The following is a 25,172-nucleotide window of genomic DNA, read 5'->3' as shown; positions in this document are numbered from 1 at the left end:
GTAATTGCTGGATGTCCAGTACCATAGTGAGGTATATCCTCTTACAGCTTTTGATTTTGGAACTGTAAGACTGTATTCTCTTTTCCAAATTTAAAATACAAAAATAGTAAAAAGTAAGAAATTCCCGTATTAAAGCAGCCAAACAAAATAACCAACATCCTTCTAGTTGACAAATCCAAAGGCCTTTTCTTCAACCTTTCTCATGACTCCATCATTGGACATTGTTTATTAACCCTTTCTTAAAGCTTTCTTCTTCCTTATCCAGAGTCTTTACTTCCTTTAACCCCTTATAGACGTTCCCAGTATTTTCTCCTTAGGTCTTGTGAACCCTAAGAAGATACGTACCAAGGACTCCTTGTGCTAACTGGTCTCAAATTCAAAAACAGAGCCTAGCAGACATTTCTAAGAAGGGGCCTGTCACATAAACTGCACTTTAGGGAGAAGCTTGCACTGAACTGCGGGTCTCCATCCACTATGTTCCTGCCATCTGAACCTGCCCTTATAAAGGAGTTCCTGGAATAGTACTTCAACCAATAGGACCGAAGCTTTCCCTGTCCAATCAGAGCTACGCAGCTATATCCCCATCAGCATCTTCACCTAAAATCAGAGCAGCTCCATTCTGGGCCAAACTATAAGGATTTTGAGTGCTCATTTGCATGAGGACAGACCAATCAGGAACCAGAGACGGACCTCTATATGTCAGCTCCCCTCAGGCGACAGAACGCACTTTCCCTTTCCACTAAAGACTGTATTTCCCCTACCTGGAGCAGAGCAGAGGAGCAAAGCAGTCTAGCCTGAGAGGGGCCTGACCCCAGTGCTACCTGGCAGCCATGCTGCTTCATAGTTTACCTGTAACACTGCTAAGCTGTTTCATAGCTGTGCTGTTCTCCCAGCCATACTGCATGTTTCAACTGAATAAAGTTTTCCTCTTCACTGCACCAATTGGGGATTCCTGTTGGTGTAGAATTGGCACCAACAACCATCAGTTGAGTCTTTTCTTTTTCTATACTGTCCTGTTAACTGTTGGGAAATCAATTTAAGGCCTATTCTTCAGAATCAGGTCAGTTGCAGGTGCTTTCCTTTTCTCCACAAGCAAAATAGAAGCTTGCTTTCCTTTTTAAAATGCCATAACCCAGCCTCCTCCCTGAGGTTCCTCTCCCAAGAGTAGAATACATTCTTCTTTGCTCTGTACTCTTTGCTGTGCTCAAGAAAAGCATGTAATTTCTTTAAGGGTTTTATTAATAATATTATAAAAGTCCCCAGATCTTCACAATGTTTTGGTTCATGATCTACATTCATGAATTGCTTTCTGTAGAAAAGTAGTTGGAAGGTGTTACAAAGTTGAGGTATTAGAAAGCTGGCAGGCCAAGAGGCTTCTTTGTGAATTCACTCAGTTCAGTCTGGCCTTTGTATTACAGGACCTGAGATGCTGAATCATGTTCATTAGAGAAGCTTATGTATAAAAACCAAATTATATTGGTATTATAAAACCAATATACATTGTATATATGCTGTAGCTGTTTCCACTGAGTAGTTTCCCTCTTTACTGCACCCCAAATTGGGGATTCCTGTTGGTGTAGAATTGGCACCAGTGAGCCATCAGTTGAGTCTTTTCTCTTTCTATACTGTCCTGTTAACTGTTGGGAAATCAATTCAAGGCCTATTGATACCAATGTATTAATTTATAGTGAAAAATACAACTGTCAGGGAAATGGTTATTCATCTAATTTGGCCAGGATGCTCTGTCCTTGTAGAAAAATTATATGTGAATTAAAATAATATCCAGAGCTGTATTTGTTTTAAAAATAGAATAAAAGGTCTGGTGGTACGATTTAAATATTGAATGGAATTACATCAAGCTTTGATAGATGAAATTATCTCTACTACCAGAACCAGACAGCTTTTGTACCTGCTCAGGAGACTTTCCCCTTTAGACAGGGACCCTGCCAAATACTTATTCCCCAGGCTTTTCTTGGCTTATGTCCTGATTGAGACATTTCTGCTTTATGTATGTTATTTCAGTGAACGGTTTGCTGTGGTCAGAGCAGCTTATTTCAGGCTTGCTCCATTCTGCATTGATCTAAAATGTATGGAAAACTACCTCACTATTGACCCAAAATACTATTCTGCATACAACTGCACACTAGATGCTCACAGCAAGTCCTCACTTCTACTTACTCGTGAGAAAATTTTAAAAAGAAGAAAATCATAAATAGCCCCCAAATGCCAGGCAGCCTGGCACACAGCAGACATCCTCAAATCTGGTGAACGAAAAACTCAGTTCCCTGCTCCTTCTGCCTAATGCAATTCAGAAAAGCATTACAGAGCACATCTCCTGCCAGGAGGGAAAGCCGCCAGAATGCAGCTCTTGCCTCACCTCCTACAGGACTCCGCCCTCTCTATAGGTCTGCTCCAAGCCTACCCAGGTCAGCCGGGACTGGGTCGGCGCCAAGCGGGCAAGGGCACTGTCCTCATTGTATCTCACCACTGACAGCACTCCCTAACGAATGAAATAGCAAAACCGAAAAAAAAGAAAAAAAACAGTAAGAGGAAAATGGGGGGAAAACGTTAAAAACAAACAAAACAACCTTTTAGGAAAACAGCTGCATTGCTCAGGCCTGAAAACTCAACTAGGTACCCTCGGTCTCTCTGGGGAATCAGGCCCCAGCTCAGATATTTGGAAACAAAAATTGCAGTGTCCGGATGATGATGACCGAGTCTACTTCTCCGGCCGGCCGGGCCTGGGACCCCGAAGGCCGCCCCGCTTCCACTGCCCGACTCCACCGCCAGCAAGGACGGGACACCAGCACGATGCCGGCGGAGAAGCGCCGTAACCGGGCAGCCAGGGAGCCGCAACACCCGGAGAGGGCCGCGTTCCCACTGGGGCTCGGGCGGCCCCACAGCCCCCTCGGAAAAAGGAGGGGCCGCTCTCCGGCCCCGGGCGCTCGGGTCGCGCCGGCCCTTTCTCACGCTGGCCGCGTTCCTTCCGCCCAGAGAGGGCAAAGAGTCCCGCTCCCTGCCGGGCGCCCCCGCCCGCGCTCCGGAGCGCCCCCTAGGACGGAAGCCCAAGAGGCGGCCGCGCCTCTGCGGCGATTTTGTTCGTGCGCGGTGGGGGTTGCCCAGTCTGTCGGCCATCGGGGCTTCCCTGCCCCCCCACCCGCAACCCTCCCTCCCACCCCCCAGCGGCCGGAACCTCCCTGCGGGGCGGAGTGATACCGGCGGCGGAGTAGAGCGCGGCCCGGCCGAGCCCGGCGTCCGGCACTGCGCGGGGCGGGCGGCGGGCGGAGGGAGGAGGGGAGAGAGGCGGGGCCGGGGCGGGTTGTTGTGAGGCGACTGCGCTACTGCCGGACCGGGGCGGTTATGGCGGCTCCATATTAACACCCTCCTCCTCCTCTGCCGCCGTCTCCTCCTCCTCCTCCTTTCCCTCCCGCCCGCACTCGTGAGCCATCTCCCCCTTCACCCTGAACGCCTACCTCTTCCCCTCACCTTTCCCCCCTCCCCTCTTCTACCATGCCCGGCATGATGGAGAAAGGGCCGGAGTTACTGGGGAAGAACCGATCGGCCAACGGCAGCGCCAAGAACCCGGCAGGCGGCGGTGGCAGCGGCGCCTCGTCCACCAACGGCGGGCTGCACTTCTCCGAGCCCGAGAGCGGCTGCAGCAGCGACGACGAGCACGGTGGTAGCCTCCAACTCCTCCCCGCCAGCCCGCCTGCCCCCCTCCCTCCTCCCCTCCCCCAGCCCCCTCCCCTCGCCGCGCTCCCGCCCTCCCTCCCCTCGGAGCCCGGGCGCTGCGGTAGCCTCGAACTCCCGGTGCAGTGCAGCAGCACCCCCGCGACCCCCGTCCCTCCGCCCTCGCCCAATCCTCCGCCCTCGCCCCCCCCGCTCCCCGCCCCCATCCGCTGCCATCTCTTGGAGTGCCCTGAGTTAATATCTTCCCAGCCACCCGTCGCTCCTTTCCTCTTTCGAGCAATTTTTATATTTTATTAAGTGTCTCTTTTTCTTTTTTTCTTTCATTTCTTTTTCGTTTCTTTTTTCTTTTTTTTTTTTTTTTTTTTTTTTTTTTTTTTTGACATTGCTTTGCAGATGTTGGGATGAGAGTCGGCGCTGAATACCAAGCCCGGATCCCTGAATTTGATCCAGGTAGATATATTTGCTTAGGCAAAATTCTGTTTCCCCTTTTCTGGGATTGGTTTCGGGTGGAAAGGGTAGAGGGCGGGCGGGGTAGGGGTCCGGGTGTGCGTTTGGGAGGGGATGCGGGGCTCGGATGGTCAGGCATCTCTGGCGGGGAGGCTGTCAGGCTTGGCAGGGCTGTGACACAGGGCGTGTGGGCAGATGTGTGCATTGCAAGGTTAACATGGTTCCTTTGGAGGCCACTTGCCTGCTGGTGGCTTCGCCCTTCTGCCCCCTGGGCCCGGGGCGAGGTCGGGGAGAGCAGAGGGAGACGGCCCTCGGCGAATTGGAGGTCCGCGGCCGGGGAAGGGGCGGCTGCGGGGCCGCGGGCGGAAGGAGAGGCTGTGCGGGCTGTGTGTGGAAGAACCATGCCGATGTCAGTCGCCGCTCCACCGGCCCCCAGGAGCAGAGGGCCGCGCTCCGGCAGGGCGGCGGATGCCCGGACTGCTGTCACCGGCCGGAGCCCAGGGCGAGCCCTGCCCGACCCGCGCGCACCCGGGGTTTTCTCTTTTCTTTCTTTTTGGCTAGGTAGTGTAGCTTTGCTCGCGACAGCTCAGCGGAGTCTAGGAGCCAGGGAGAGAAAGGGATGGGGGAAGGGGTGGGGAGCAGCCAGAGGCACACCTCGCTCGCGAGCCAGCCCTGGGAAGTCAGACCACAGGACAGTGGCGGCAGCTGCCAAGGAGACATTTTCTCCCCGAGCAGCCAGGTTCCAGTGTCCTCTGCCAACCCAGCTTGCGGGCTCCCTGTCTACTTTTCTCCAAACAGGCTCCCTGGCGGTCACGGGATTTCAGCCTGGACGGGGATTGGGCGAGAGTTCCGCATATGGAGGCGCCCTTGCTGGAGCCTCTCGGAGTGGAGCGTGTTTCCTTCTCCCCACCCCACCCAGACCCTCTTCAGTTCAGGCTTTGGACAGACTTGGAAGGGGCTGGGTTTTTCCTTCTTACTTGGTCAGTTTTTTGCCCATTGCTCGCTCATAATAACGTTGTCTCTGTATTGGGATTCTTGAATTCTGTATTAGATACTAGTAAGGCTTACTTGTATTTTTCTTGGAGGAGGGGAATAGCATGTTTATTTGAGTATGGACTATAGCTGGGTATTTTCATTCCTCCCCTGCCCATTACAGCGGTGCAAAATGATACTCACCGACCATTTAAAGAGTTTTAGGCAGCAGCAATTCCTGTTCCAAGGGAGAGGGTAAAATAATGAGTGTTAAAAGGATTGTTAGTGCAGGCTGTTTTTCAGTAGGTAAAAACAACCGTACCAGAGTGCTCACGATCTCATTGCATTCTAAGTGACATGGCGGTTAATGCATAATACATTTTATTTAAAAGACATCAGTGTGTGTACTGGTGGGCTTCAGATAATTGAAAATGTTTTGTGAAATTAATTTTCTCTGATGTAGTTAGTAGGTGAATGGCACTTTCACACATTATTGTGCTACCTCAGGTTTTAGGTTGACATTTGGAAAGAACTTGCTTTGGCTTAAGAGAGATTGAACTCAGTTCCCAGCTCTTTTATCTCTGTGCTCTGAGCAAGTCACTAGCCTTCCCTGAGCCTCAATTTCTTAGCTGTAAAATGGAAATAAAAAATATTTCATAAAATTCTTGCCAGGATTACATGACTGCACAGTTACTCAGCAAAGATTGAATTTCATGATTAAGAATGATTCCACATACATTTATACGTTTCTCATTTGGGTCTTTCATTGGGACTCTGCTTTTGGGGAATTGATAAACTTATTTCCAAATTAGAACTCAGCAGCCAGAATTATTTCAGAGGTTAATAAACGTAACCTACCTGCCCCCCATCCCCCACCCCATTAGTTAGGTTTATGTTTCATAGGCAACTATACCCAGGTTGATTAAGGGTCTTGTGTTTAACAGCCAGACTTCCTGCTGGGACAGATTTACACATCATGTCCTGATCACTATACAGCATTTTTTGTTTCATGATAGAGTAAATACTGGAACAAATTTCAAAATTGAAAAATAATTCATTAAAAGTGCAGAATACTTCTTAGGTGGTTTCACATGGCCACTATTTGGATTATCCAATTTACTTGATCGTAGTTTGCTTATTTTGAACCTAAATAGAATATTTGTGTGAAAAAAGTTACGGAAATATTACTATTTTTTAAAGTTATATTTTCAATTTACTTACTCGGACTGATTGATACTCTTTATTAGGATAAGGATAAATGTCACATTCTTTAAATTCACTTATTGATTTTTTCCTTAATCTTTTGTAGAAGAATACTGAACTTAAGGACACAACTAAAACCAGTTACCAGTTAAACTTAGGTCATTTGGCTCTTAAACACAAGACCCCTAACCAACTTGTGTAGTTAGTTGTCTTTAGCTGTTACAGGCTAATCTTGTCAAACAAATGTAGATTATCAATTATTAGACACTTTTTACAAGGAAGTATTGAGCCTCTATGCAATTCAAGATAGTACCACTGTTTTAGTCTAAGTGTTACACTGTTGTATGAAGTTTTTACCTCCCATCAATTCAATATAATTGAGACTTTAAGCATATTTCTTTGGGAAAGATAAAAGAAAAAAGACATTAATTAATGGTAGAAATTGAGATACGGTCAGTTCTTCTCCTTTTCTCTTTTTCATACTATTATCTTTAGCTTCATAAACCACTCAGTCTGTCTTCATAGAGCTTGTTCACCCATAGCCATCCAAGTTGTTTAGAAGAAAAATTGCTTAGGTGCCAGGATTATCATGATCAGAATGTAGGAAAATTATAAGGGAATTTGTGTGTGTGTGTGTGGAGGGCATTTTTATTGGAGGAGATGATGATGATAGAAATTGAACACAATAAATTATTAAACTGACTTTTAGGAAATATGAGAAAAATTGAGATTTAAGTTAGAATTGCCCAATTTAATTGCCAAATTTAATTTATATTAATTAATGAGCCATTGCTAAGAATGCCTTTATAAAAATTTACTAACTGGATTTCTGATTATTTTCTTGGGTTCCTTTGTTTGTTTGTTTTTGATTCTTTACTAGGTCTTCACAACTTTTATTTAGTGCCTACTGTCTACACTTATACCATGAGGAGCAGTTTTGTGTGGTTATTAAGTATCTCACTTCTTATCATATGCCTTTTAGCTAGGATGGCATAGTGCCCTTGGGTGGACTAACTGACATGTCCAGGCCTTAGTTTCCTCATTTGTGAAAGGGAGATAACGTTAACTATATCATAAGATTAAGTGAAAATTAATATATGTTCAGAAGTGTTCCTCAAAATAATTTGCTTGCATCAACACCCATAAAAGGAATTTGAAAAAAGATTCTCACACGCTTTCAAGTTGACTTCTGTTATTTGCCACTGAGTTTAAATAGTTGAGAAATGTAATCTCCAGTGTATTGCAAATATTAACACTTTGAAATAAAGTGTTAATGAAGCTGTTTATCCTTATTTTAAATGCACCCAGTTAAATATAAATACTAGAGTAATATGGTGGTACCTATTTTATAAAATACATGAACAAGCTCCTAACAGTCTGAAAGTTTACATTGTTCCTTTTTGTCTTTGAAGTTATTTCCATGCATTTTCCCCACAGAATTTTATGTATTTTTGTTTGAAAGTGCTTTATTGATCACCTATCCAGTTTCTCCACCACCGTAATATGTATTCTTGTGAACATTAGGTTCTAAATGTTAAATCTCTTCTGGCTTGAGTTATTATAATTAATGCATAATTGATTAAAATTCTAACAGTCCTGGTTTCTTGAGTAAAGGAGGGCTTTGCTGATAGCCTTTGGCACTATAGAGGTTTTAATATTTGGGGCAGAATGCTTTTAAAAGATTTGGGATGGGTGGGAAATCTTGCTTTTTATTTCCGTGAGAAGGGTATTTCGGAAGAAGGTCAGAAGTAGAAGGAGCAGATAGTTTAGACTGAACATGAGTTCTTAGGCAGATGTACTTGGGAAAGAACATAGGGAAATTCAAGGGCTGAAAATTGATTCCCATCAAACTTAGTCATGCTTATGTACCCCTGGAAAAGTCTTTGTTTATCCCGGTGTGAAGCTGGTGAGTTAAGTATATAATTCAGAGCCTAGTTTATAAATGATAGAATTTAAAAAAATATTTGGAGTATCTTAATATTCTTTAAATTCTTTATATAGAATATTTGTTCCATGATTTCTATCAAAGTCCTATTTTAAATGTCTTAAAGGAAATCTGAAAAAAAAAATAGACTTTTTGTATGTATTTTGAAATTTGCTGGTGTAGAAACCCTAACCTTATCAAAATTACACAGTCATCCCTCGGTATCCACGGAGGATTGGTTCCAGGACCCCTTAGGGTACTAAATCTGCAGATGTTCATATAAAATACAATATTTGCCTATAACCTACGTACATCCTCCTGTATACTTTAAATCATCTCTAGATTACTTATAATACCTAATACAATGTAAATGCTGTGTAAATAGTTATATTGTTTAAGGAATGAAGATGAGGAAAAAAAAAACCTGTACATGTTCAGTATAGACACAACCATCGTAGGCCTAACTACATACTACGTGTCCCCAACAACATAACAATCTTTTTCTTTTTCTGGGACGTTTTCTATCCCTTGGTTGGTTGAATCTGTAGATATGGAAACTGTGGATACAGAGGGCTGACTGTACTTTTGTTCTGTAGTTGTTGGTTTTCCCTAATTGGTTTCATAAATGTACTTTACCAACTGCAGTTAAGGAGATATAAAAGATTTCAAAGGAATTAAACTTAAATATTTCATTTGATACTTTTGGAAACTTCAGTAATTTTATTTTCAGAATTATCATGCTACTATTAAAATTGTAGTAGCTTGCTATCTAGGTTTTAGTTTGTTGTTTTTTAATCCATTCAGAAGATAGGATACTTCTAAGGCTTGGTTATTTTGTTTGTGACTGAAGTTTGAGTCTCAGTATTGCTTCTGAATATCAGACAATTTCGAGGTATAATCTTAAATATTGTAGCAGATGAAAGCAAAATAAACATTGGGTTCATGTCCTTTAAATATCTTCATGTATTTCTACTTTTATGATGGAAAGGGTAAAACTTTATTGGATGCAAAGCATCCTGGAGGGTAAATTGTTTTTAATAAAACAAGTTACTTTCTCCTATTCTTTTATCGGAGAGGAATCAGGTCTGAGTTGTCAGAAAAACGAAAAGGTCATTTTAGCTATTCAATCTCATTTTCAAAGTGTTTTAAGAAGGGACATCAGCCATTTGTGTTTGTACCCCATGAGGTTTTATTCATTTAAACATTTTTATTTGATAATGTGAGGAGAAGCCCTTTCAGAATAGAGAAAGAAGAGAACTTAAGAAAAAACTAGTTTTCAATAAGCATATACTAGTAATAATAAGTCTTATATAATGTTTACCATATGCCGGCCACTTTATATAGATTAATTAATTTAATTTTTTAACAACTCTGAAGTAGGTACTCTCATCAGCCCTGTTTTTAAAGATGAGTTAAATTAAGGCACAGATTAAGTAAATTAAGTAAGTAGCAGAGCTGGGATTCAAACTTGGGATCTGGCTCTATAATGGTTGCACTCTTAACCATTATACAAAAATATCTCTCGTTTCCTGTGAACATCAGTCATCTCTTGGACCTAGCTGACACATATATGATTGAAAAATGGTCCAGTTCAAGGGTTAGGGAAAGCACATTGGGAAGTGCCTGATTAGGCTGCTACTAGACATGGTTACTCTTGCTACACACACACCCATACACCCATTATTAGAAGAGCTGTTAGTCCCCACAGCTTGGATGCCAATTTCTGCCAGACCAAGTCCTTAATTACAGTGGTAGGAACTCTTCATGGGGAAAAATACAAAAGAATAGTTTATATTTGTTTAAGGGATATTTAATGAAGATTTTAATTCAGATCTTCTATAATGCAAGAATCAGATGCAAGGAAATATGTTTAAATATTAAGCATGATATACTACTATTAAGACGTGAGACTTAATGGGACACTGCTGCGTTTTATGTTCTATTAAGTAGGATTTACATTATCTTATTGTCACAATCCATTGTGAAAAAAAGTCAGTGCCATGTTACAGGATTGCGGTTTAGGATGCTCACTAGAAATAGCAATAGATTTTATTATGAAGGCTTCTGACCAGTTTAGGTAGGATATCTGCATTATTTCCATGGAATGGTTGGGCTCCTACACGTTTACATTTTTATTTTATGTGGTTAAAATTAAATGCATATTTTAATATTGAAGTTTTTAAATGACAGATTAAAATTTATTTTCGTTGAATACAAATATTAGATACTATACTTCTAACTTGCGTATTTTTCAATTCTCAGCTCCTATTTCTGTCTTTTATTAAAGATACTTCTGACAAAATGTAGTAGGTTTTACCTTTAGATTTATTTCATAATCGTGGTTTTTCTAATACTTTGATAGTGTTGTCACTTCCCTTTTCTCCCTCCTTAATTTTTCCTTATAGTGAAATGCATACATATAATTTTAAAAACAACTTAGCTTCATGTTTCACTAACAGTGTGTCATTCTCTAAAATTTGTTGATTGGATAGTAGTGATACATGATGATTCTCCAAAAATAAAAAACTATGGAATGCTATTAAATTATTGCTTGATAGATAAACCTCTCTAGATTGAGATTATAGTAATAGTTACTTTCACCCTGGAAATGAATGTACTGTATTTCAAATATCTTACAACTTTATAAATGATTATAGTTTAACCTCAGAATTCTGTTAATGTTTTATGTGAATTATTTTGGAATTCTGGCCATTAGTTGGTGGTGGCTATCACACTTGATAAAAGTCATTTATGACATATTCATAGACAAGTCTTAAAATAGGTAGCAACAAATGAAGCATTTGTTGATAGTTTTAATTAACTTGAAAGCACCTAAGAATTAGGGAGGAACCAGAAAAAGGCCACTGAGTAATTAAAAGACAGACCCCAAGGGCATGTTACTTGGCTCTGGGATACCTGTGTCAAGCTTTCATTCTTTCTGTCTATTCTTAATTTACATGCAGTTTCAGTAGAGCTTAATTTTTCTGGCTTTTTAGATTAAAACAGATTAGAAATAAATTAAAAAGAGCAATATGCTTCTAGATTAGATGTAGGCTCTTCCATTAAGAAGAAGTAGCATTTTACATTTTTTGACTATTTTCCTCTTACACAGAGTACATACTTTTATAAATATGAAATAAATGAAATTAAGTCTAAAAAGGAATAGCTGACAGTCTTCTAGCAAGGAATAAGATAAAATAAAAACCATGAAAAGCTGATACGAGTATGTAAAAATTACAGTAATTTAGGCCTATTTAAATATGGGGCAAAAGAATTAACTTACCACCTGTGGTATTCTCTATGGTTTTAAAAGAGATTTTAATGACTCCGAAGTAATGTATAGGAGGTTAAGTCACCTGTAAAGAAACAGGGATGTGTAATGTACTTAAGGAAATCTTTCTTTTTAATTTAAAGAGGGTAAGCTTCAGTGTTTATGAAATTACCTTTATTTTCATAAATGGGACATTTACTATGTTTACTGGAAATCTGTTTTACTTCTCTTTGTTTTCCTGTACTTTGTGTTTCTTTGTCTTCTTTTGCAGGTACTATACTAAAATAGAAATAATTTTGTTTATGCTTATTTTGAATGTAAATAAAAATTTGAAATATTCAAAGTAATTAATTTTTCCCCAGGTGCTACAAAGTACACAGATAAAGACAATGGAGGAATGCTTGTGTGGTCTCCATATCACAGTATCCCAGATGCTAAATGTAAGTTTTCTGAAATTAAATGTTTATGTCAGTAGGGATCTATCAATCAATTCAAAATGCAATTTATATTTGTGTTTGGGTCTCTTAGATTCACATAAGAAAAGCCAGTTTGTCTTTGTTTTGTTTTGTTTTCTGATGGAGGTTGTTACATTAGAATGTTTTTCCTTTTGAAAGATAGTGGGTTGATCATTCCAATTTGTGTCAGGCCCAGGAAGACTGAGAAATCCTAGGATCTGATGGCATTGCTGCTTAAATCCTCAAGCAGGGGAGGGAGTTACTATGTAGACATCTGTACAGGCTTTTCCTCAGTGTACGAAGCTGTAAAGAAATGCCTTCAAACTTCCAAGAGCCCACTATCATTACCATTTTAAAGAGGAAGGGAAAGAACTGACTTCAGCAGCCAGCAATCAGGTCATCTCTGTGCCCTCCATTTCTGGACGGAGACCTTCTGGATCAATGACCATACACTTCTTGAATCATGGTGTGGCTTTAGACTTCAATGTGATGTAGCGGACCTGATCCTTTGCGGCACATCAGATATAGGAAACGTGCAGGTAACAAAACTAAGATCCCCACCCCTCCATTTAGTTATCATTGAATTTACTAAAACAAACAAGAAAACCACTCAACAGCTATTCTAGCAGCTGTAAAATAAGCTTGTCTTTTAAAAATATTTACTAAATCTTATAAGTGTCCATGATGGTTTATTTAGTTTATGAAAAGTAATGATCATGTGCATAGTTAAGTCTTATCATTCTTATTGGTGCAATAAGAGAACTAAAAATTGACAACAGTATTATTCTGCATATTTAATAATTCCTATTGAAGCGCTTTAAAATACCAGCAAAAGGTCTAGCTGGTAATCTAGGAATTAAATGCTCTTGAGACATTCTTAAATGGAAAATATGAAATTGTACATTTGGCCTGGGACTGTATACTGAGAAACCCAAAAGAGACTAGCGTGTTTCTTTGGTTAAATCCTCATTACAGGCAAGGGTTTTCATTCACAAACTGAGTATCAGGGTATCGTTGGCTTTTGCTGTTTTATACTCTTGTGTGTTTCTTAGTAAAGTGGGAAACAAAATTCAGAAAGCCAGTATTTCCTGGTAGTACGATGACCGTGTGGAATATCCAACTGAAGGTCTAGGGTTATACATTAGAGTCACTTCGGGGAACTTTGAAAAAAACAACACACTGCTGTTGTTTGATCTCTATCTCAAACCAATTCGGTCAGAATTTTCAGAGGTGGAGTCTGGACTTACTTTTTTAAAGCTCCCCACTGATTCTAATGCATAGCCAGGGTTGAGAACCACAGGCTGATTGGTGTTTAGCCTTCTATTTATAGGACGATAAGACGTTTTGTTAAAGTTAATCAGCATATATTTAGACCTGTCATGTGTTTTAAGTTCTATGGTTTCTAAATAGCCTATAATATTTGGATTTTTTTATACCAAAAGCTTACAGTCTTATGGAGATACAATAACATCGATAAAAAATAGATGTTATTCTAATAGGATTAATGCTATAATAGCATATGTATACATTAAACTGTACTGTACTAGTAATAATAACAAATTCTTATAAAGTACTTTAAAATGTGCCAAGTGCTATTCTAAGCACTTTACATATATTAGCTCATTTAATCCTAGAAGGAAGGTACTTTTTATCACCATTTGGAGTGAGGAAACTAAGGTACAAAAGGTCAAGTTAATTGCCTGAAGTTAAAACACAAGGGACAAGGCTGAGAATCTAGCTCAGGTAGACTAGCTGTTCTAGGATCAGAATTCTGAACCACTGCTTTTGAAAAATGAGCGTAAAGAATTAATTAATTAATACACACACACACACACACACACACACACACACACACATATGTGTATGTATAAAGGATCAAGGAGTGACTATGGATTTCATTTGAAACTGAATCCTGCTGAATGTAAAATGGCAGACTTCTCAGTAATGAGACCTTAAAATAGCCAGTATATCATCATTGAAGCTGTGCTTATCTAAGTAATTCTATTGGCTTGATTACATATGGAGGATGAATGAAAATGGAATATTCACACACCTTTTGTATAGTGAGCAGAAAAGCTGAAGAAAATTTTAGGGATACGGCAGTGTATTTAAAATGTTTTATTACGTATAGCTGGCAAAACTATAGCAAAACTAGGGTTTCCATGCTGGAATTCCCGCCCATTCTTAGGAATTTTTTTTGCTTTCCCGTTCCCGAATACCGAGAAAAGTTGGTCAGGAAATCAGGAAAATCGGCTCTTTGAACCTAGTAGTACCCACAATGGGAAATAAACGTACTACTCACAGTGTATTTCTTAGACATTTTCCCTATTTATCGGTAGGGTTTCCAGGTGGGGAATTCCAACCCATTCTCGGGAATTTCTTTTGCTTTTCCATTCCTGAATCCCAAGAAAAGTGGCCAGGAAATCGGGAAAATCAGCTCCTTGAACCCAGGTGGTTGATAGTGTTGGCCGTCACTTTGTGGAAACGATTCATCGTGGAGAACAGAAAACAGTTTATATATTGGGATTCGGGAACAGGAAAGCGAAAAAAATTCCTGAGAATGGGCGGGAATTCCCACTTGGAAACCCTAAGCAAAACCATCTTTTATACAGCTATCAGAAATGGGAAGGTAAAAGCTTTGGGCCAATTCATTTAGAAATGGGGTCTTAAATAGCTAAGTGTCTTCAAAGAAAAACTGCAACAGAAAATCAAGAAATTAATATTTTACACTATAATTAGGCTCTATTGGCTACCACAGATTGATCTTTTTTGTATACAAAAATAATGAGTAATGTCATTGAATTTAATAAGTGTATGCTATGCTGTCATAGAGATAAGTCATACTAAGGAAAATTTTAGGTGCACTTTTGATCCTGTTCATACAAGTAAAAGTCTTTGTTGTAATATTCGTGCAAAATGACTTTGACTATTTTTTGCCCCTGGAATATAAATTTTTAAATTCTGCTTTGTTTAAAAAAAAAGTAAACCTGGGCAAATGAAGTAAATGAGAATAATTAATTATGTAACATTGTTTCATTACAGTGGATGAATATATTGCAATTGCAAAGGAGAAACATGGCTACAATGTGGAACAGGTACGTAGAGAAACATTTTAATATTAAGGCTTGCCTCAATATTTACCAAATCCAAAGAAATATCATGATAGTTTGTATCCTAAGGAAGTACACAAGTTCAACCAACTTTATAGGTACCAAAAAAGTCCTGGCAAAGATTGACCTTTCAGCATTAAAGATTTTGGTTTTATAAATATTCGTCTCAGGGGGTTGAACATTTTTCTCTCAATACCTCTGTTTCTTATTCTGCTTTGAGTTTTAAAAGTATCTGAAAGCCGTCAGGATTATTCTGGCAAATGCTTACCAAAAAGGGAAAATGTTTTTGAGTACAGGTAAATTCTCTGACTTTTTAATCTAAAAGGCCTAAACGTTAAACTTTGTATTTAAAGAAATATTTAAGACTTCTAAATTATGAATGAAATCATTTACAATGGGCTTTTTAAAAATTAGATAACTTGAAAAAGGAAATATACATGGCATGTGGTTTATTATCTATAGTCATGAGGGGGCTGGAGAACATGGAAAAATTAAAAGGAAATAGGGATTCTTAAGTCTCACATCAACTAAGTATTAGGTCAAATTTTATAAAATAAGTAAAATAAGTAAATTATCTGTAACTTGGATTATTAAGAGCTAACTTTATAGTCAGTAACATGGTTAAATAATAAAAAAATCATTTCTGTGAAAATGAGATGTGTATCTAAATGTAGTTATCTTTTTTGTGTGGGTTTGAAGCCTTTGATTATGTATTTTGTTTTTAACCCTTGACTTTCTGTTGAATGTTTAAGAAAGGGTATCTTTTAAAATGTGACTGCACATATGTTCATTTTAATGTTCATTTTAAAGGAGTATTACCATAGTACAGAAATTAACTTTAAAGTTATGATCTAAAAACTTGCTAAGTCTCTTAAAAAATAATACTTTATCCCCTAAATGATACTCAGTATCTTATAGTAAAAATAAAGCCCTGTTACTTACCTACAATAAAAGAGAAAGTTGTGGAATTATTGGAAATTGTCCATTTCAGGCTTTCCTGTGATTTGCTAATGATGTCATTGAAGTTATTAATATGCCTCATAATAATTCTTTGTGTATTATGATAATAAAGAACTTTAAAAATATGTATGTGGTAAAAGATTCTTACATTTACAGTTGAGGTACTCTTCTTGGAAGTGTTCAGTTCATGATATACTTCTAATATCAGGGTTAGAACTAATATTTCTCTACTAAGTCTCAGTTGAGCACTTCTAATTTTGTTACAATCAATAGTTTCATTCAAGTACTAGTTTACTGGGTAGTTTTCCTTTTGGCATATTTTTCTGTACGCATTGACAAATGAATAAATATGGGTAAAATGTCTTGATATGAGCCTACAGATCTGCAGCTCACTGTGTTTCCTAGATTCTGCAGTAAACATGGTATGTAAGAACATTCACTGTTCTGAGGCTCTACTTGAAAGAAAGAAATGAAGTCTGCTACCTGGGCACCCCTGATTAAAAGCCCCACACTGAGTGTATCTTCAGTTGAAGTCATAGGCATAAGATTTTAACCTAATTTGTGTTTAACTCTCTTAAGTGTGATAGAACATAAGTCCATTAAAAACCAAAGGGGAATGATTTCTCTTCAAAGGCACTTGGCATGTTGTTCTGGCATAAACATAACATTGAGAAGTCCCTTGCCGATCTCCCTAATTTTACTCCCTTTCCGGATGAGTGGACAGTGGAAGATAAAGTCCTATTTGAACAAGCCTTTAGTTTTCACGGGAAGAGCTTTCACAGGATTCAGCAAATGGTATGGTAATTTTGGTCTTACTGTGATTCATACCTGAATGATATCTTATGCTGTTATTAAATACTTCCTAGTTATTAAATAGAAAAAAAGTTTTCCAATCTAATTTTAATTTTTTTAAATATTTTGAAATCAGTATATTTGCATATAGTTTTATTTTCTACAACCACTCTAATACACAATGGTTATGTGCTATTTTGTAATACATTAATTTTTATTATGACTTAAATATATACTCATGTGTCATTGTGTTATTAAATAAGTTTGTCGTCTTGGGAAAAATCATACTTTTATTTTTATTTTGAAATGTTTTATTTCTTTAACATAAGGATTTTATTTTCTAATTTATATTCCTTTAGATATGAAAATCAATTTTTAAACGTTCTGTAATTCAGTATTGTTCAGATGCTGTTAATTTTTTTTTTTTTTTTTTTAGGGGAAAAAGTGCTCTTTAGTTCTTAAATTTTTAGTGTTGTGTCAAAATAATATAAGCCTGAGAAGTTGCTGCATTAAACTCTTTTAACCTGAATGGATAAAAACTAATGTTTGCAAATATATCTAAGTCTGTTCCATAGTGGAAGAGAACATTTTTGATCAGGAATGTGCAAAAATGCATTGTAAAGAATTTAATAGCTTTTCTTGAATACATATGCTAAGTGAAAGAAGCCAGACATAAAAGGTTATATATGTTGTATGATTCCATTTATATGAAATGTTCCAAATACACAAATTCATAGAGGCAAACCCACTGGGACGAGGTTAAGGAGAGAATAAGGAGTGACTGCTACTGGGCACGGGGTTTCTTTTTGAGGTTATGAAAATGCCTGGAATTAAGTGGTGATAGTTGTACAACATAGTGAATACCCTAAAAACCACTGACTTATACACTTTACACTAGTGAATTTTATGGTATGTGAATTATATATGAATTTAAATATTCCAATTCACATAGGGAGAAAAAAGAATTCAGTAACCCTTTAAGGAAAAATCAAATGCTAACATTGACTATGCTGGAAACTTCTGGGGCCATTCTTAACCATGTGACATCCTTCTCTCCACTCCCTGCTCAGAACAAATGGGAATATTCATTCAGAAATTTCGGTGACATAGGTGTGAGTGGGATACTATAACCGTAACAGCACTTTTTAGCTCTGTAATTCATAAAGGTACCCATGAAAATATTTTTCATCTATGTCTTTGTTATCTAAGTATCAAAGACCAATATTAGAAATATTATTCATTCTGTTAATCAGAGTTTATGAATTAAACTTGCTGATATTAACATAATTTTTTTTCCCCAAGCTTCCAGATAAGACAATTGCTAGCCTTGTAAAATATTACTATTCCTGGAAAAAAACTCGATCTAGGACAAGCTTAATGGATCGCCAGGCTCGTAAACTAGCCAATAGACATAACCAGGGAGACAGGTAGGTTGGATGCCTTGCTGTAGTTACTTTCTTAGGGACCCTATACTTTTCCTAAGGGAGAAGAATTATTACAACACATTGTACTTCTTATCCTTACATTCATGTGTCTGCTCTAACAGGAAGAGCTGAGGGATCAGAAACCTTAACAGTAAGAACTCTCTTCAACTCTTTAACTGTTAATCATAGCCAGCGAACATTGCAACTGAGTTATATTTGAGCTGTGTTTGATTAATTACAAATGCTTCCTTTTAGTATTGCTATATTCAATACATATATTTAGAATATATTAAATATATCCTCCAGAAGGTGCTCTTTCCACAATTACCTGAGTAACTGAAGTCCACATTATTGTAGCTGTATCTTTATGATAGTGTAAGATCATTTTGTTTCCTGATGTTTGTCTGTGTCCTCCAACTGGAGAACTGAAATAATAAGTATTATATCAAATTAACATAATATATGTGTCCTATTTCCCAAATATCTTTCCTGTTGGGTCTCTTTTTAAGCTAGAAATGTTTACTTAAATGATTGTATATGCCTTAAATATTTCTAAACACTGCAGAAACCTGAATTACAAAAGCTCATCTTTCCAAGGACAATCCATGTTCTGTTGGGGAATATTTAGTAAAATTATTAGCAAGGTATATTAGTTTGACAAGACTACTGGAATAGAGTAAAAAGAAAGGAATTAAGTTTACTCATCTCTGTCTCTTGTCAGTGATGATGATGTAGAAGAAACACACCCAATGGATGGAAATGATAGTGATTATGATCCAAAAAAAGAAGCCAAGAAAGAGGTAATTACGATCACTAGTGCTTATAAGTAATTGTTCTATACATCCTCTCAGAAAGAATGAATAGTGCTTCATATTTAAAAATGTTTTTATATAATGATTTAGGAGGTAATAAATTCCAATATTAATTCGAGGTTTTGGGGAAAACAGTAATATCTAGAACTCCAATTCGCCAGTGGTTTAAGTAATTTTGGGCTTATCTCATTCACTCAGAAGTATTGAAAGCCCTGCCACAAACCTTACTCTTTAATCCATAGAAAGGAAATAAAACCACCCTCAGATGATATAGTATTTGGTGTAAAATTCGGCTTCCTGGTTTTGTCACCCATTTTATCTTGAAAACATTTTTTTTTCATGTTACAGCTAATTAGAAATGAGTAGCAGGTATACTGACAGCAGTGAACATTGAAAGCTGCCGCAAAGGAAGAGATAGAAGAATCCCGACTAGAAAAGCACTCGTATTCCTCAGTGTGATGATAATGATGACTCAAAGTCATTAAGAAAAAGCTAAACTGATGTACATGCTCATTTATTAAGGCAAGGACTTGCATAAGAGTAAGAAATAAACCACATATTGATGCGTAAGGCTTATGAAGTATAGGCAGCTGCGGAATGGTGAAAATAACGTTGAAATTAGAGACAAAATGTGACCGCATCCAATTTTATGACTCCCGTTCCTCTTAAGGAACTCAGGGCCATGGCCCATTCTGGCCCTTGTCATCACGTTAAACTCTTTCCTCAATGAAATATTAAAAATCCTATTCTTACCTCAACTTGATATTTTACTAATTGTCTTAATGTTGCTAAATGGTTTCAAATTTCTCGATTCATTCATTTTTTCCCAAGTCTGCCTTGTTTTCCTGAGCCATAGACCCAATTGTCAGCTACTTAAATTGTTCTCTTTCCATTCGCTCTACGTCCCCCCACCCCCCGGCCCCCACGTCTCTTATCCGTGCCCCATACGTGCCTATCCCTGTGAAGCCACAGTGCTGGACCAATTGCTATGCTTGGTCTGAGAGGGGAACATGACACAATCATGTAAATTCTTGCTACTTACAAAAAGCAGTTTCCGATTTCAGTGTAGTCTTCAGTGCCTCTCAATTTTTAATGTTTAAGCCTCAGTTTTTTCCATTGGTAAAATAGGATTGTTTTGAGAATCAAAGAGGTAATATGTATAAAAGCACTTAGTACCCACTACATAGTAAATCTTGAATAAAAGTTGCTGCTGTTCTATTTTCTGAGCAACTGTTTTGAACATTCACCCCTTTCTACACGTTGCCTACCACCTCTCACTCCGCCAAAATGTAGCAGATAACCTCACCTTCTGTTAAGCAGAAAAAATATCAAAGCAGGAATTCCCTTAAATTCCAGTCTTTGCGCTAACCTCTGCTACCATACCACCCTTTTATCTGAGTGTATTCACTTAGGATATTAAAATTACCGTGTTTTCCCCCTAAGCTGTGAACTCATTGAAGTCAGGCTGACTTACATTGTACATCTTGTATCCCTTGTAGCACTTCACACATGTACACGCGAGAAATGTCCAGACCTGTGGACAAGTTTTAGAAGAGTTTATTTGAGCCAAACTGATGACATATGCCAGGAAGCAAGATCTCAAATGCTCCCAAGAATAAGTTTTGCAGCTTCTTTTATGCGTTTGAAATTAAGGCGGGAAGAAAGGAAGGTTACTTTGTAGGTGGGAGCAAGCAAGACAACAATCAGATTACAGGATAGTTAACAAGATTATCTGCTTTCTTAAGGGTGGTTATGCCTTCCAGGGGTATTCGGACATCTCAAAGGTGTGTTAACCTCCATGCTCGAGAACAGTGGACAAGACTTGCTTAATTTCACTCAAGAAGTTACAGGCCTGGGAAGTGATAACCCACCATGACCTCCGCATTTTGGAGTTTATGATCAGATCACCTTGTGAGGTTACTTTCCATAGATCCCCTTTTTTTCATCCACACACAGTACTCATTGTCACTTCCTTGCCAATACTTGATATGATTAGACTTAAAATGTTCCACATCTGGCAATATGAAATGATACTCAGTAATGTTTAGTGAACAAACATTCTGTGCCAGAATGCCTCCCTCTCACCCTAAGAAAAGTACCTGCCCTTGTTCTGTATAATTTCCCTGCTTGTTTGAGCCTGTCCGTCTCTTCATATCACTTCTAGGACTTCTCCCATCAGTCATCCCTTCTCTATGCCATATTTTCGTCCTTTGCGTTACAGCTCAGTGGTATGCACAAGTCTTCCATTTAAAAGCATAACTATCAACCAGTATAGAAAAAGCTATACTCCTTAGCACTACTTCACTCTTTAGTTTGCTTCAGTTAGGCTTCTGTCCCTTCACTTCCCTGAAACTGCTGACAGAGGTCACCAGTGACCTGCCTGCCATATCCAGGGACTGATTGATGATTCATTGTATTCTGCTTGTGCTTTCTATATCATCTCAAGTTACTGACCCTTCCCTTCTTCCTGAAAATCTCTTTGAGTTTTGTAACACCATTCTATGATTCCTATTTACCTTTTTAACTGTTGTGTCTCAATTTTAGTGACTTTTAATTACTGTATTCATTTTATCATTGCTTTTTAAATTCTCTCAACGAAATTTTGTCTTTTTCTCTTTGTTTTTCTGCCTCCTTTATTTTTAGGTTCTCATCTCTGAATTATTGAAACTTTCTATCATATTTCCATGCCTCCAGACTCTCCACACCACACCTTCCCATCCATTCTTTACCCTGTTGCCACAGCAATCTTTTTAAAGCCAAATTTACTGCTCTTAACCCTTCGATGGCTTTGTCTAGAAAATAAAACACAAACTTTTTCCCCACCCCACCCCACCCCACATGTTTCTAATTACTAATTGTGTTTTAAATAAGTCTTTTAGTTCCCTGAATTTTGTCCTGTGGTTATGTTAGTCCCTTTTTTCTGGAGTTCCCTTTCTTCCCAAATCTGCCTAGGCAATTCCTCATAATTCTGTAAAATATAGCCTCTGTACGAAATCTGTGCCTTGTCTGGAATTGACCACTTCCTTATTTTTCTTTAAATCTATTGCAGTACTCATTCAGCTGAATGGCTCTTGTTCACTTATAGTCTCTCCTCTTCCCCATCTGCCTACCCCTGGGTGGTAAACTCTTTGAGAGCAAGAATTATATCTTACCTACAAGACCTGGTACATAGTAAGCATTCAGTCAAATTGATTATAATTATAAACTTACTGTACAAATATGAGAGATTTTTTTTTTAAGATTTTATTGGGGAAGGGGTACAGGACTTTTATGGGGGAACAGTGTGTATTTCCAGGACTTTTTCCAAGTCAAGTTGTCCTTTCAATCTTAGTTGTGGAGGGCACGACTCAGCTCCAGGTCCAGTTGCCATTGTTAGTTGCAGGGGGCACAGCCCACTGTCCCTTGCGGGAGTCAAGGAATCGAACCCTCAACCTTGTGGTTGAGAGGACGTGTTCCAACCAACTGAGCCATCTAGGAGCTCAGCGGCAGCTCAGCTCAAGGTGCCGTGTTCAATCTTAGTTGCAAGGGGCGGAGCCCACCATCCCTTGCGGGACTCGAGGAGTCGAACTGGCAACCCTGTGGTTGAGAGCCCACTGGCCCATGTGGGAATCGAACTGGCAGCCTTCGGCATTAGGAGCACGGAGCTCTAACTGCCTGAGCCACGGGGCTGGCCCCAAATATGAGAAATTTAGGATTTGGATTTCGTTATCCAGAACAGTGTATACATATGGAATACTGTTTTATCCAGTTATGCGAGATGACACATACAAGTTTGGTCTTCTGTTTGCCTGTGATCTCATCCTATTAGCAAATAATGTGAGGGGAGTGTAAGGTAAAAAGTGTTAAAAGGATACTGCCTGTTGTGGTCCCGGGTCACACTGCATGTCAGCAACTTCGTTCATTTCTCTGCTCTTTCACAAGTGACAAGGACATCAGGCAGAGAATGATACTTTATTATTGCCTTTAACACAGATCTTTGCAGCTGCTTCTACATGTTGTTGACACATTATATAGAAAGTTTTTTTTAACTTAAAAATTATGAACTACACATACCATAGAGTATGTACAGTTTAAACTAAATAATAATAAAATAAACACCAATGTGTCTGTCACTCAGCTTAAGAAATAGAAGTTCTGTGTGTGTTTCCGTACTTGAACCCCCTCCTCCCTTCTCTCCAGAGGGAACTTCTATCCTGAAATGTATCAATTATACAGTTCCTTTTTAAAATAGTTTTATCACATGTGTGTACCTCTGAGCAACTCTCACTTAATTTTGCCCATTTCAAATTTTATTTAAATGGAATCGTATGTATTCTTCAGCTACCTGCATTTTGTTTTTGTCCAATATATTTTTGCAATTCATTTTATTGCTATATTATAGCATTCCATTGTATACATATGGCACAGCTTATCCACTCTCTTACCAATGGACATCATTTCTAGTTTTTGTTATTATGAACAGTACTGATAAGAACATATCCTGGATACACACACGTGTATAAGAGTTTTCATGGGATAGAGGTTCTCAACTAAGTTTAGCATCACCCCTGTAAGGGGCATTTAGAAATTATGGAGGTGCTTTTCATTGTTACAGGGATTGTAAGGTACCACTGGCATATAGTGGAGAGGGATGCCAGCTCTCCTGAAATGCATAGCACCGATTGTTCCACCAAAATGCCAACAGTGACTTATTGTATAACAATACCCTATGATTGTTTGGAGTGGAATTATTCTGTTTTAGGGTCCAGTATTCTACCTTATGTATGGGGGTATGTTCCAAGACCACTAGTGGATGCCTGAAAGCACAGCTAGTACTGAACCCTGTATATAGTATGTTTCTCCTATACATAACAAGGTGTGATTGAAAAATACGGTGAATGTTCACATTAAAAAAAATTATTATAGTAAAAGACATATTGTCATTAATCCCCCCTCAAAAGACACGCTTATCCCATGCTTCTTGCCACTTTCTGAAGCACTTCTGGAAGTCCTCTTTTGTCAGTGCCTTTAGTTCATCCTCCATCATGACAACACTCTGTGGCCCACATCGCTTCTGGTACAGCAATTTCTGTCAAATAAAAACATTACGGTGTCTCCTCATCCACCTTATTCACTGGATCTGGCACCGTGCAACTTCTGGCCCTTCTTCCCAAAGTAAAAATGACCATGAAAGGAAAATGTTTTGAATCAATTCAGGACATCAAGGCAGCCATGACAGTACAACTAAAGACACAAAAGAAGACTTCCAGAACTGCTTCAGAAAGTGACAAGAACGATGAGATAAGTGTGTTCGAAGCGAGGGGGAGTATTTTGAGGAGGATTAATGGCAATGTGTCTTTTACTGTAATAAAATTTTTTAAATTTAAACATTCACCATACTTTTGGATCACACCTCATACATATCTTTCTCCGTAATCAGCTTCTTTAACTATCGGAAGTATGGCAGCAGCTTCTTCATTGGCAGATGCAGCATCTCCAATAATTCTTATATTTTTCAGTCCAGACCTATTCCTGCAAGTAAATGGCTTGGTGTCGCTCATTTCAGGGGACCCCTTGCTGAAGTTTTCATACAAGTTCAGTGCTTTCTGGCGCAACACGTTATGGTCAACTGGAACATGTTTTCTGTTCATGTCTTCCACCCACAAATTTAATGCCTTTTCCATTTTAACTCAGCATTTGTCACCCACGGTGGCCATAATTTTTGCAGTTTGAGTGTGACAGCAAAACTAGCATGAATTTCTTTTTCCTTTGTCACAATTTCATGGATAGAAAATTTGTTCTTACTGTAGATCTAAGCAATCTCAGCATACAATTTTCTTTCTTTATTAATTGGAGAACTTCTACCTTCACACTTAAATGATGCACTTTATGGCTTCTCTTTGGCATACCAGAATTGCTGGCATCACTACTGTTGCACTTTGGGGCCGTTATTAAATAAAATAAGGGTTCCTTGAACACAAGCACTGTGACACCATGATAGTCAATCTGATAACTGAGACGGCTACTGAGTGACTAACAGGCAGGTAGTGTGGACAGTGGACACGCCAGACACAGCGATGAGTCATGTCCCTGGTGGGATGGAGCAGGACAGTGCGTTATAAGTGAGATTCCA

At 38.7% G+C, this 25,172-nt stretch overlaps 1 protein-coding gene across 4 annotated transcripts in view; it reads left to right on the top strand.

The window, feature by feature from the left end:
• The first annotated feature begins 3,288 nt into the window (after positions 1 to 3,288).
• RCOR3 (REST corepressor 3) overlaps positions 3,289 to 25,172 on the top strand; it is a 48,458-nt gene continuing 26,574 nt past the window's right edge. For 2 of the 4 annotated variants that reach the window (XM_074322421.2, XM_074322419.2), the window contains exons 1-7: positions 3,289 to 3,676; positions 4,084 to 4,140; positions 11,870 to 11,947; positions 15,005 to 15,057; positions 16,666 to 16,827; positions 18,127 to 18,251; positions 18,970 to 19,048. In XM_074322421.2, the coding sequence (XP_074178522.1) occupies positions 3,511 to 3,676; positions 4,084 to 4,140; positions 11,870 to 11,947; positions 15,005 to 15,057; positions 16,666 to 16,827; positions 18,127 to 18,251; positions 18,970 to 19,048 (720 nt within the window). In that variant the 5' untranslated portion in view covers positions 3,289 to 3,510. Of the gene's footprint in view, positions 3,680 to 4,083; positions 4,141 to 11,869; positions 11,948 to 15,004; positions 15,058 to 16,665; positions 16,828 to 18,126; positions 18,252 to 18,969; positions 19,049 to 25,172 lie in introns of all 4 variants that reach the window. The other 2 variants (XM_074322418.2, XM_074322420.2) reach the window with 1 other exon arrangement.

This window comes from Rhinolophus sinicus, chromosome 11, assembly GCF_057876585.1.
Source record: "Rhinolophus sinicus isolate RSI-liver-muscle chromosome 11, RSI-T2T, whole genome shotgun sequence".
Lineage (NCBI taxonomy): Eukaryota > Metazoa > Chordata > Mammalia > Chiroptera > Rhinolophidae > Rhinolophus > Rhinolophus sinicus.
The sequence above is the reverse complement of the archived record's forward strand: the minus strand, read 5'-3'. Positions and strand labels throughout refer to the sequence as shown.